The sequence below is a fragment of the Paroedura picta genome, chromosome 12, assembly GCF_049243985.1.
Source record: "Paroedura picta isolate Pp20150507F chromosome 12, Ppicta_v3.0, whole genome shotgun sequence".
Taxonomy (NCBI): Eukaryota; Metazoa; Chordata; class Lepidosauria; order Squamata; family Gekkonidae; genus Paroedura; species Paroedura picta.
The window spans coordinates 24,499,089-24,513,124 of NC_135380.1; the positions used below are offsets into that span (position 1 = coordinate 24,499,089).

The window sequence follows — 14,036 nt, forward strand, 5'->3', positions numbered from 1 at the left end:
GTAGTGGTTAGGAGTGAGGACTTCTAATCTGGAGAGCCAAGTTTGAATCTGCACTCCCCCACATGCAGCCAGCTGGGTGACCTTGGGCTGGCCACAGCACTGATAAAGCTGTTCTGACCAAGCAGTGATATCAGGCCTCTCTCAGCCTCACCTCCCTCACAGGGTGTCTGTTGTGGGGAGAGGAATGGGAAGGAGATTGTAAACCACTTTGAGACTCCTTCAGGTAGAGAAAAGTGGCATATAAGAATCAACTCTTCTTCTTCTAAATGCAGGAAATCTCTGAGCCACAGCCATTTAGAACCATATAGAGTATAACCACCCAGTTATTTTTTTTTTAAACAGCACCTTGACTAAACGTGGACACTTGTGCAGATGTCCTGGCACCATGTTGTGTAGAAAGAGTTTAATTTTCTATCCCATCATCCCACCACAACTCATACAGGCATCTCTCCTGTTCCCGTCTCTCTCCTATCATGACCTGTCCCGCCCACCCTACCCATCCCCACTTACAGGATGACAAGAGTGGTCAAGAGCAGACTGAGCATGAGAAGGTTGCGTTGGCAGAGGAGGGAGCGGCGGTAGGCTTTCACCCGCCCACCGCAGCGCTTGTTTCTCCGGCAGCAGCAGATGCTCAGCCCAATCAAGGGCATTGCCACAAAATAGATTGTGGCAATTGTGGCACAAACGATGTATCCTGCTTGATACTGGAGGATCTGGAGAAAAAGAAAAAGTCCTTAAGACAACACACTTTGGTCCTCCTTGTCCCTCATTCCACTCATGGGGTAATCGGGTGTCACTGACATCTCGAATAATACAAAGGCATTTTCTAAAGAAGAGCCACAGAGGAGAGACAAACCACTTGCCCAAGGTTGTCCAGCAAGGATGGAGGGCAGGTCCACCCTAGTCAAAACCCTAATTTGTACATGTGATTATAACGGTGGTTCCAGAAACATGGTCTTCAGTTTATTCTCTCACTTATTCCCCATTTTGGCCCCAATTCTTCCAGAACTGTTGCAATTTTTCACTGTTTCTGTGGAGCATGTGGGTAGTCTTTGTTCTATATGGTAATTTCTCATATTAAATGCAATCTTTTTGCATTTTTTCGTTTATTGGCACTATAAGCACTGCTTTCTGTGGAGAAAATCTGGATGCAAGAGGAAAACTCCTGAAATAGAGTAACTGGGGTCCAATGCTATTAGGGAGAAGGTCTATACATTATTTCAGAAGGATGTAGAGTTAGTGGATTTGCAGTCCCAGATGGGGATTTGCTGCCACTCTGATTAGACAACACTGACCCTGATGGACCAAGGGAACTTCAGGTCTTCATGTGACAGAACAGCACAAAAAGGTTGTGCGGTATAGAACTACCCTTAGCTGAGCTGGGATTTGAAGAAGTCACATGTCAACAGGCCATAGTGACTTTCAAATATCCATTTTTTCCAGTAACACACTCTGCCCACTAGTTCCAATCATGCCCATTTCTTGCAACTTGTTTCACCTTCCACTAATATCAAATCACTAGAATGTATTACAAGCCTATCATGCCCAAATGTCATCATGATTCCATTGGCCATCCATCCTTTGAGGCCATGCTTCGTATGTCGTTAACACAACTGAGGAACAATAGGTGGGTTGGCCAAACAAAAACACCTAGATTTAAAAATTGATATCTAGCATAGATTCTGGGTTTACAAAATGGCTGCCCCATTCCCAATTGCACTTGGCTCTCCCATGCTTCTTACCTGCGAAGTCTTAGCAGATGGCGGGTCATTCAAGGCATCCCTCAGCAGCTCTATGGAACAAGGCAAAGGATCAGAATTATTATTATTTCTATATCACCAGTCTACATAACAATTGACAGATAAATATCAACAGAACAGGTCCCTGCCCCAAAGAGTTTTAATTACATGGGTGAGAAAATAGAGGCAGAGAAGCAGGAAGGAGTTGAGGATAACCAGGCTCAAGGGTTAAGACAAAGTTTTCATGGAAAGGGTGGATTTTGAAGAGTGATTTGATTATCTCCAGGGCTACCAAGAAAGTGTTTTAGAATGGATTTCCAAGCGTATTAATGTGTAGATCTGTATTTCGCCAATTAACTTCCTCCCTCACCAATTAGCTTCTCTCCCCGGTGTGGTAGAGAAGCAGTCTGTCCCTGATTGGCTGGGTGCCAGTTCAAAAGACTTCCTAGTTCCCAGTTGCAAGATTTTCCTCCCAAGATTTATTTTTGCCCTCCTTTTGGAATCTGTTTTAAAGTGACTGCGCTCCAGAATTCCATAATTCTCTCAGCAGATATTGGCTTCGTTCTGTGAGGCTACTTACTGCTGGCTCGGCTTGGCTCTGTTCCACTCCGCTCCCCTCCCATTCACCCACTCACTTGCTCCTTCAGGAAAGGAAAGAGCTGAGCAGCCTCATGCTCAAGTGCAGAAGGCTTTCTGTTTCAATTTGAGGGGGGGGCAAGCAGAAAGACTCAGGTTCAAATCGATCTGAATGCAGCAGGATTGACACAGCGGGAAGAAAAGTAATTGTAGAATCAAGTCTGCTCTAGGTGGTTCAAAATGAAAACGATAAAACAAATCAATAAAAGAGGGCAAGTCAATAAAATAAAATCACCAAAGACAACAAACCATGCAAATAAAAATAAGTCAGGGCCGAAAAGTCTATAAAACAAATACAGCCCTCTAAAATAGTCCTTGTGCTAGCAACAGATCACAAAAGTTTTGAATATATGGAAACCCATAGCTGAAAGCCTAGATAAAGAGAAAAGTTTTGAGTTCGTACCTAAATGAAAGGAAGGTAAGTGCCAGGTGAACCACAAAAGGGAGGGCCTGCAGAAGCAAGGTGCCACTACTCAAAAAAGTCCTCTCTCTGCTTGCCACCCCCTGTCCCTCAGGGCAAAAAGAGCAGGGCTTGAGATGCTGGTCTTAACTAGAGGTGACATATGAGGAAAGGGAATGGTTTAGGCAGCAGAGTGTTAGCTAGATGAGGCGTGACAAAGATAGATGAGGCATGACAATTTTCACACCCTCACCCCAGCTCACCTTCCTAGTCAAGCAATCATTTTACGTCCTTTAAAAATTCTAAAATTACTTTTAAGAAATCTTACAGAAAACTGCTTCTTACCTGCACTGCATACATGTAGAGCACTGGGCGAATGGGAATTTAAATACTGGGACTTAAGAAAAGCCCTGCTGAATCACTGCAAAGGTTCATCGAGTCCTATATATCCCACCATAACTTACCAAATGACACAGAAGGAAAGCAAAAAGAAAAATCTGGGGCTGCCACCCTTTAGTTCTGAACTATACTACGAGTTTTTAATAATCTGGAAGAATTGGGGGGGAAAAACATTAAGTAAACTGATTTACTTAAATGATGAATTAATACTTGTTAACCTGGTAAGGTTTTGTTAATGTGTTGTTGGCAGAAATTGCATGGGATTTGTCATGTAACTGTATGTTTAGGTAAAGGCAATGTTATATTTGCTGAGCAATGTAACTTCTTTTGTTGCCTGGGAACATAGTAAACAGGTAAACATCTTCAGTCTAGTGAACTAATTAATGAAATGGTCAATGAGAAATATTTTAGCTTGGTAAATGTGTATTTTGATCTGTAAACTGTAACATTCAGTGTACATAGTAACTTTCACTGGGCACTGAGACAGGAACAATTAGTATTATTGATGTTTTATTTCTGTATACATTGTATATAATAATTTCCGTGTTTTGCGTATTTTTTGCCTAAGAATCAGTTGAATTTTTAAGGAATAAATTTACAGGTGAAAACTGAGTAAGACAGCTTGTCAAAACCTATTTGGTATTTTATCTTACAAAAGACAATAGAAATTTTATATGTTAGAATTATTTTATTAAATTTACCAACATTTTTAGATTATTATGATTATTATTTATTAAATTTGTATAACACCCTCCCACAAGTTACTCAGGGTTGTGAACAACATGAATAAAATAACACAAGTAAAAACTATCCTCATTAAAATTGAACAAAACTGTTATTAAAAACATTTAAATCTGTGATCCAACACTTGTCTGATCTTGGTAGACTTCAACTGTGCCCAGTTGATCTCCTATGGGCATTTTGGCTGGGGCATTTTGGTGGAGATGTTACCAGTTCACTGGCTCCAACCTGCTGAACTGGGCCCAGATCTCCTCTGGGAGCTCATTCCACCAAGTAAGGGCCAGGACAGAGAACGTTCTGGACCTGGTTGAGGCCAGACATACGTCCTTGGGGCCAGGGATAATTAGCCAGTTGGAATTGTCCAAGCATAATGCTCTTTGGGGGGCATAGACAGAAAGTTGAACCCTTAGGCCCAGACCACAAATGGCCTTAAGGATAAGAACCAGGACCTTAAACCTGATCCAAAATTCAACTGGGGGCCTGTGCAGTTGCTGAAGCACAGGCCATGTATGCCCCCCCCCACACACACCCAAGGTATTCCATTCTGCATTCTGGACCAGTTTCCAGAGCAGACATAAGAGAGCTAGAGTAAGCTAGAGTACAGTGAGTTACAGAAGTCCAGTTAGACGTGAACGTTGCATGGATGACTCCGGCTAGGCATTCCGGGGCCAAACAAGATGCTAGTAGCTTAGCTTGGCAAAGATGGAAGGTGTGCTACTCTCGGGACCAGCACCTCCATGGAAAGGGAGGCATTGAAGATCACACCAAGTTCCTGGCTGCATGTGCAAATGTCAGCTGCACCAAGTTCAGCCAGGGCAAGAGCGCTTCCTCACTTGGTCCCTTCCTGCTCAGGCACAGGACCTCCATTTAGATTTTATTGGAATTACAATAATTTACTTTGGGAATCACAATAATTTTTTTTCACATATATACCTCATTTCCTGGTTTTTAAGAGAGTGCCTCATTGGTTAATGGCAATTTGCACCTAGTCTAGCACTTTAATCACATCACCACACTTGCTCCAAAAAGGGTTATCTGTATCCGTTGCCTCCGGAGTTGTGCATCATTTTATTCCCTGTCAGGTCACCCCTTAGCCATCATTCTTCCAGTCAGATAAGTTCCACAGTCTTTCCTCATAGGGAAGGCGTTCCAGTCCTGCAATTATTTAAGGCTGGATTAACTCCCAGTTGCATATTTCCAAACAGAAAATGTCATATTTGTTTTGTTTATGCTCCTTTGTCCTGCTCCCAGAAGCATTTTGGTGCAACCTGTTTTGCGCCCAGCAACACCTAATTAATTAAATCTGCAAGATGTATTCCAAGATGCAGACCTAGGGCAGTTCCAGCATTCTAAGGAACACCCTTTTCTCTCCTCTCCATTTTCATTTTGTTTTTGTACGGAGCATCCAGCCTGGTTTGGGGGGATTTGAATCCTTGATCACTGCAGCACATGGTCCTGATCTCCTGTACCCTTGTGTCCATACGACATGAACTACACACACTCGATCTTAGCCAAAAAGTGATGTACTAGATAATTTACACATGGCATGGCACCAAGAGTGAGGTCAGAGGGACATGAGACTCAGGTTGCCAACTGTGGATTGGAAAATTCCTGGAGGTTTGGAGGCAAAGTGTGGGAAGGGTGGAATTTAGAGAAAAGATGGCGCTCTGTAGGGTATAATGTCCCAAGTCCTCCCCCCCAAAACAGTTATTTTCACCAGGGGAAATTATCTCTGTAGTCTTGTTGATCAATTATAATTCTGGGAGATCTCCAGGCCTCACATGGAGATTGGCAACCCTAACTCTGTTCCACATTTCTGTCAGGAGACCTTTGTCTTTGTGTTAAGACTGTAGATAGCTTTGGTGATCCACACATGCACACACAAAAAATCTGAGCATGAAAGTTGTATAATATTGTTAACACCAACCAGAATACTATCAAAGATTGGACAAGCTTTCAAATTCTGTAGGACTCTTTTTTGGCTAGATATATATATTCATTATAATAGGGGAGGGAGATGTTTCAGGGCATAAGGCAAAGGCTCCGATTTGCACACTGTAGAGTCTACATGCCTTTCTCATATTCTGAAGCAACTTCTTCTCTTCCTTTTGAAAAAAATATCCTGAACACCCAGCCCTGGTGAAGACCCCGGGAGTGGATAGTCATAGTCATCCTAGAAGGATGGAATGGTGTGTTCTGCCATTGTACTTGAAAATCCTGTTTTTGTGATAGTGCTCTGAAACAACTTGCTTCTGAACTCTACATGGTTTAAGAAGCATCTGTTATTCAGTGGTGAGGAGAAAGCACTCTCTGCAACTCAGGACTCATATAACAGGACACAGTTCTGTTGTTGAAAACAGCTTTCTGGGCTAAACCTTGGTAAGGCCTTGATACACATTTAGGGATGTCGGCCTCCAGACCCGGCCTGGAATTGCAGCTCATCTCCAGACTACAGAGATATATTCCCCTGGAGAAAAAGGATGCCGTGGAGAGCAGACAGTATGGTGTGGCAACCCACTAAGGTCCCTGTCCTCCCGAGGTTCCACCCCATATCTCCAGCAGCCCCCCAAACCTCAACCTGGCAACCTAACTGCATTAGTTCTAGAGGGGGGTGGGGACAATATGTAAAAAGACAGGCAGGGAGGAATTCGTGAGGAAAAATTAAAACTTATATTTGCAAAATACTACTGCAACTATGGAGGGTGACAGGGAGAATGTGCTCATTTATAAGGGAAGATATTATATGTTACCTTTCTCATGTTTTGATAGCCACGGAAGTGCTCACAATGGTTTGAGAGGTGCTAGTGTTTTAAACTGAGCCTCCAGGGAGGGCAGTATATAAATAAATAGACAAACTGCATGGAAAGTATCCCAAAATTATGTAAACCCTATTTTTGGCTTCTATTTACTGCACAGGGATAGGGGCTTCTGTTACACAAGGAGAGGAAATGCTCATAGGTGTTTCCTTAACTATTGCTCAATATTTGTGCCTAACCCCATGTCATGGATGTATTAATTGATGTTGTTGGGTTAGTCACATATTGCTGTGCCTCAGTGATCTTCAGCTGTGAAATGGGGTTAATGTCCTTTGCCTACAAATGCAAAACAGTGCATATATTTGAGTGTGAAATATGTTTGACTTGTCTCACTGCATTTGTCACCTGGAGCCATTTCTTAGGGTTGCCAACTCTGGGTTGGGAAATTCCTGGAGATTTGAGGGTGTAGCCTGGGGAGGATGGGGCTTGGGGAGGGGAAGGAACTCAGTCAGGTATAGTGCAACAGAATTCCCACTCCACAGCAGCTATTTGTTCTAGGGGGAGTGGGAGATCTTGAAGCTACCTCTTCTGGTTGGCTCCTGAACTGTGAATGCAGATTTACTTTTCTGTGTGTATTATATCCAGGCCTAAATTGTATTGGCCTGCTACCATTCGTGTGCCCTTAGCCCCAATTATTCATCCCATGTTTTTGTAAGTACATTGTTAAGGTCCATCAACTACAAGTAAAGTCCATGAAATACGTTTTCTAAGACCAACCAAAATAACAGATCACAGCTTTCCAGATCACCAGAACTCTTCCTGAGGCCTGCATATTGGGATGGTTTCCCTAAATCATGTGTGTCCAGCTGTATATCTACTCTGTAAGGCAGATGCAACTTTGCAACATGAGGTTCCCCCATCCCACCAACAAGACTTGGGGACTAGTGCTGGTTTGACCTCCAGGGGAACATCTATACATGAGATTTTTTGCCACCTCCAAAGTCCTGCTTAAGTGAGCTAACCATTAAAATAATAAATTATCAGTATGAAAGCAAACAACGCATTACCTTTTCCTCTCAGGCCTAGAGCAATCAGAGGGCCTTTTCGCACAGGGATCTTTGTTGCAAATTGTTTGCGGAATGAAAAATCGCCATTTAAAATAGTGGAATTCGTCGTTATGCATACCTGCCTTTGTAGTGGAATCAGTTGTGTTTTTTAGCGTTTCCCACAGGCTTCCGGTCTCGGCAGAAATCGCTAGAAAGGAAGCGCTATTGCCAAGCTCGTCCCGCCCCTGGCCGTCAAGCAGCCAATGGGCAGCCGTTAGCATGCTCCCAAACAGCCCCTTTCCCTTTAAGAAAGGTTTTTTAAAAATAAACACAGACCCATAGCAACGAATCTAGGTAGATTCGTTGCTACGGAGAGACCCATCCAGCTGCCTAATGTGAGCTGTCGTTTGATTGTATGATCGTTTGCACGCTGCCTCGAGTGATAAAAAAAAAATCCCCCCCCCCCTCTCACGGGCACGATTTTCGGCTGAATTTATTTGTAAAAAATAAAGGGACTTTATTTCAGCAAACGGGCTTTTCAGTGGTTTGTGCTTAGTGACTAAAGGTGAAGGACTGAAGCCAGGGAAGCCTCTAAACAGAAAGAGGCTCGCCGGTGCGTTTATCCCCGCTCGCTCGGAGAAAAAAAAATGGCGATCACTTCGCCGGAAGTTTGGAGGAGAGAGCCAGGGGGAGGGACTTTGAAGAACCAGCAACAATGGTAACGCACAGGTCTTTAGCGCTACTGTTGCAGATTGGTTGCAGGAGTGTATCGCTATCCGGAGGGTGAATCCACTTTTCTGGATTCCCCTGAAAGCGCCACAACGAAGCGCTTTTTGCTGATTGGTTTCAGGATTGTTGCAGATTGTCTACGACGTCGTGGGTTATGGCAAATTAGTAGCGTTTCCAAATAGCAACCATTCTGCTACTTTGAAGCCGTGCGAAATGGCCCTGAGTCTGACCTGTACCACTTCCAACTACATGACTCTTGTTCTGGATCTCTAATGGGGAGACAAGCTCAGCACGATGCATCCTGATATTTATTGTCTAAAACAGAACTGATTTTCCAGCATGGCTTCCCATGTACCAATGAGTAGAACAATGCCATTCTATGTCCCCAGAAAACAATAGCCGGTTAGCATTGCCATCTTTCAGTGGGAAATACCCGGAGATTTGGAGAGTCGAGCTTAGGGAGGAGCAAGACTTCAGCTGGGTACAATGCCATACACTGCAGGGATGGCCAAAGTGTGGCTTTCCAGATGTCCACGGACTACTTCTGTGTTTTGTTGCAAATGTGTCCAATCGAGATACTAACAAAACCACCAGTACTGAGTAGACTTGAGGCAGTCTTAATCTTAAAATAGATTAAAACTTTTCTGAGCAAAGTTGGTAGGAAAGCTGTTTGTCTCTTATACTGCATATATTACAGCACTGGCTTATTCACCTTTTCATAGTAGTCATGCCTGGCTGCAAGACATTAAAACCTCTACAAAATTAAAACCATATATATACTTTATGTACTTTAAAAATACAGGAAGCGCTTAACGGAACTGAAGTGTGTAATACTCAATATCTTCTTGTTCAGGAAAACAGACATGAAATTAATTATATAATGTAAAATAAATTATGGTGGTATTTAATTTGCAGCAGGCTGGGGAAGTTTTGAGAAGGAAAATGGCACCCTGAATTTGAGGAACAAAGAGAGAGGGAAAAGATCCTGGGTAAAGTGTCTGACTTATTGGGATGGGAGTTATAGACCTCAAAGGACCACAAGAACCCGGAGTGTGTGTGATAGATGTCTACATCTCCAGCAGAGAGAGAAGTCTGAGCAGACAATGCTAAAGATGGTGAGGTATGTACTCTGGGCTAGAGATGTGAAGACCTCGGGGGAAATGCATAAATTTGGAAGAGGGTCTAGGGGGATTCCTTTCCCCCCAGTGGCTTGGGGGAGTATCATATCACATATTTTCAAGGATATGTTTACCAATGGAGTGTGACTCTAGGCCAAGGAACTTCAAAGTGGTACCCATGGGCATCGTATTTCCCATTAACACTTTTTCTGGCACCCACTAAGTGTTTTGAGGAAGTGGGCATGGTCATATAGGGCTTTTGCCTAGCAAGGTTTCTCATTGACTATTGGAAGTCTGATTGGCTGTGTAGAGTTTTTGAAATGTTGCTTTGGCAGCAGCCACCACAACAGCACAAGGATCTACAGTGTGTTACTGAAATGTAGCAATATTTGTGGCTGGCTCCGCCTCCTTTGGCAGCCATTTTGCAGCAGCCATTTTGGTACTGCATGCACCATGGCACTTCCAAATTCCAAATGTGCCTGCAGGATCAACAAGGTTGGGGACACATGATCTAGGAAATAATTAATATGCTATAATGTGTATAATAATAATTAATAAGTTAACTATTTTCAGTTTTAAATAGTAACTTGCCAGCCACCTATGTTGGTAACCTCATTGTGATTGTGACTGTTTCTCTCTAAGTAATATCCTTTTGTGTTTGCTACAATATCTGTTTTCTGATTTTGACATTTATTTTTCCAACCTCTCAGATCAGGCGTCAAAGAACAAGATACAGGGAGCAGCACTCTACCACCCCCACTCCAGAAGTCATTTGGAATTTTTTTAGCAGAAAACATACAGCACTTAATACCTGTATATTTCATAAATATGACAACGTATTCCTGCATTGTGCGGGGGTTGGACTAGATGGGCCTGGAAGTCCCTTCCAGCTCTATGATTCTATCATTTGTATGCCAGTTGTTATAAATTATGCATTTTATTATGTTAAAGCTGAAAAAATAATTCTAGGCTGCATAAGAAGTATTGCATATATTTCAATTCCCCCTCCCACACACACACCAATTTCAGGAGATAGAGGGGGAGGAAATGGTTCTTTCCATAGCTTCTAAATTTCTAGAAATTACCTCTCTAGGCTGGTTTCTTGAGCGCTGCTATTTCTGGAATCTATTCTCTGGGGGGGGGGGAAATTCTTGTTTTGACCTGGTCCTATGGTAGGGTAGCCAACTTTTCACCAGCTTCTACTTTTGTCCTTTTCAAGCTTAATTTCTGGCTATGGAAAGCTTCACCTGCTGATTTCTGCACTTCAAACTGCTTCAAGAGGCACAAGAACAGGTGAGGGTTAAAACTGGCCAACAATTCCTGCCTGGCTCTCAACTTTGAAAGAAGCAAACTTACCTGTAGGGAGAGGGTTCTGTTGAACTATATCGAGGTAGCTTTGGACAAGGTCATAGAGGGGATCCAATGACCCAGTGGCTCGTCGGTGGGCAGGAATCCACTGGTCAGTGCCCACATCAGCAAACTGGAGGACCAGTGAAATAGGGCCCCCTGAGCATTGCTGAGAATGGGCTGGATCCGGAGGAATGAAAGTAAACGCCAATAACAGAAGCAGCAGAAATCCCATCCTAGAGCTCTAGATCTCTTCAAGATTATGAATCCTGATTAGGTTCAGAACTAGTGTCCAGGCACAGAAGGTACAATAGAAGGAGTGGTAAAATCCAGGACTTCAGAATGAAATCTGACTCCCTAGCGATATTCTCTTCTTCCCTTGGACCTGCAGCAAAAGGAAAGCTTCTTCTTCGCAAACTTGGATCTCCTTAGCGGCCCCTCAGTGCTCCCAAGTCCTGCTTGTAGAAGGGAAGACAAGGAGAAACAGACAAAGCATTGCTGCCTCTTTCCAGTATTTACTCCCCCCCTTTCAACAGATCGGCTCTGACTGCCACTGAAATGCCTCCAAAGGCAGAAAAGCAAAACCTGCCCAACGGGTTTGATGCCTCCTGACGACACAGGAGCTCCTCGCCTCTTTCCAGCCTGTGGGATAGAGCAGGGTGGAGCAGCCTCCCTTGGCGGAGTGGGAAAATGAATGGAAGCCTTCGCCCAGCTATTCAGTGGCCTTCCCTCAAATCTCACCCCTGCTCCTCTGCTGTACTGAGTTAGTGAGTCAACCAGCCATAATAGCCACAAAAGAGACCAAGAGGTCCCAGTTCCCCTCTGGTTACTGATGGGGAGCGGGGAGGTAAGAGAGCTGGTTCCAAGTTGGGCAACTCCTGGAGGTCTGGGGATGGGACCTGAGGAGGCCAGGGACCTCAATGGGATTCGATGCCATAGAGTCCACCCTCCAAAGCAGCCATTTTCTCCGGGGGGTTCCCAGGTTTCCCCTGGAGGCCGCCATGCCTACTTATACCTTAAAGCAGCCTAGTTATGCTTAGGTTGGTACCATAAGGCTGCCAAAGGCAACCTGCTCCCTGCCATTTATTTACTTCATTCATTCATCTGTGTACAAAGGAGATGCAAAGCAGTTTACAATATTCTCCCATTCTCCATTTCATCCTCGCAACAGCCCTGTAAGGTAGGTTAGCTGAGAGTGCGTGCCTGGCCCAAGGTGACCTAGCAAGCTTCCATGGCAGAGTGAGGATTCAAGCCTGGGGTCTCCCAGGTCATAGTCCAACATTTAAACAGTTTCGCCACTACACTGTTGTGGCTACCCAGGTGAGATGATCAATATGACCTAGCAGATTTCCTGTCTTAGCAAAGTGACTTGTTTTGGTCATGTCCTCTGAATCCTTTCAGCTTTACCGGTATGGCGAGTTGTCAGGTGCAGGCCCTAAGACATGCTTGCACCTGCGGAGAAATTTCAAAATAGTATTCTAAGTTGTCCCTTTTTTTAAAAAAGCAAGTAAGCTAATTCAGTGGATGCCGAGTAGCAGGGGGAAAGCTTCCTCTGGAAATGTCACAAAGCCCCTTCATTTCATTTCCTAGCAAGGCTGGCATTTATCTACTGCCTTATCCAAAGAATCAATCTATAACGGCTTTCTGAAGCATGCCAAACAAGTGGCTCTAATCTGTTTTGTGTCATAAGCACACTACGAAAGCCTGGGGCCTGGAAACCGAAAAACTATGCCGCCTGACCTAAGGTTTCTTTTCCAAGCCAGAAATGCATAATGAGGCCTCCGTGGGGAGAAAAGGACACTCTGTGCATGCTTAGATTCACGTTCCAGTTAGCTTCCAGCTCCAGAGGGCATAAGTGTCACCAACTAATACACAGTATGGAACTTCAGGTTTTAAGCCTTCTAAAAACTCAGGCTTGACAAGTTGTAGGTTAAAGGTAACAAATAGCTTTGCTATTCTGTATAAGAAAGCAACCTGGGATGAGGACCAACCAGAAAAACAGATTTCAGTTTCTATTCATGCAATAGGAGCAGCACTGTCTAGGGAAGGAGACTATCGGAGCTTGGCAAGATTATATCTTGCAAAAAGAGGAAGGAAACAGGACAAATTAGCGAGTGGTTACCTGTAGAAGGGCCATTTCCTCACACTTAATTCTGAAAACCTTAGAGCAATTTGACCAGCCTTCAGATCTAAGCGGAAGATTATAACAGCTACAAATCTGATGGTCACTTTCCGTGGACTTGGTGACTTGCAATGTCTGAAAAACATCTTTGAAGCTGGCCAAGGACCGGAGGTCATTTTCTTAGAGATATTGAACAGCCCAAGCAAGGGAGGAGAACACAGGCAGATCTTTCAGCACAAAGAAAATGGGATCACCCAGATGCAGCCCATACGTGGAAACCTTGTGACATAGCAATCGAGCAAGAAAATGCAAGCAATTGAAAAGCCTTGAGGTAAGACTTCAGCATTCCTAAAGACCAGCACAGACTTGCCATATAAGGTCTCCTGAACCAGGGCCTCCGGCAGAGTGCCTGCCTAGACACTTTTATCATGAGACGGAACTATCTTGCCAACTATAAGGGCACAGTCAATGGCCTTGGATGCACGTGTAGCTTACTTCCGATATTCACTGAAATCGGTTGGGCTTCACTTCAAATTCTGGGTGTGCACGTCACATCTCTTTTTTCCCTTCCCATTTTTCTCTTAGGAATCACAGTATATATATTCATCATACCAATCGAAAAACTGGACATATATTACACCAGAATTTCCTTTCTGTGTATGTGTGGCATGGTTGATCTCTCCTTATCTGGCTGGGGGTGTTTTTTTTTTTTAATTTAGGAGATTCTTCAAAGTGTATTTGCTGCTTGGTAGCCATCTTAGCAGAATGTTAGTGATTCTCCCACCACCACCACCACCTTTACAGGTGTACAAGCTACACTATTGCTTACTTTTCCGAACCTTGTAAATTGGGGGGAGGGATTACAAATGGGATAAGTCTAGAGATATGAGTTTATCACTAAACTTAGATCACTGGGAAAATTATTGACAGGGAAAAGCTAAGGCACAGACAGAGTCATTTCAAAATTAAAGAGAACATGGTTCATAAATGGTGGTTTGTGTGT

The 14,036-nt window shown here is 43.7% G+C and overlaps 1 protein-coding gene across 4 annotated transcripts in view; it reads right to left on the reverse strand.

Annotated features, from left to right (window-relative positions):
• PROM2 (prominin 2) overlaps positions 1-14,036 on the reverse strand; it is a 56,932-nt gene that overhangs the window by 33,389 nt on the left and 9,507 nt on the right. For 2 of the 4 annotated variants that reach the window (XM_077305838.1, XM_077305840.1), the window contains exons 3-5: positions 10,921-11,366; positions 1,743-1,792; positions 511-713 (exon numbers count right to left, since the gene is read on the reverse strand). In XM_077305838.1, coding sequence (XP_077161953.1) covers positions 511-713; positions 1,743-1,792; positions 10,921-11,146 — 479 coding nt within the window. In that variant the 5' untranslated portion in view covers positions 11,147-11,366. Of the gene's footprint in view, positions 1-510; positions 714-1,742; positions 1,793-10,920; positions 11,498-14,036 lie in introns of those variants that run through there. The other 2 variants (XM_077305839.1, XM_077305837.1) reach the window with 2 other exon arrangements.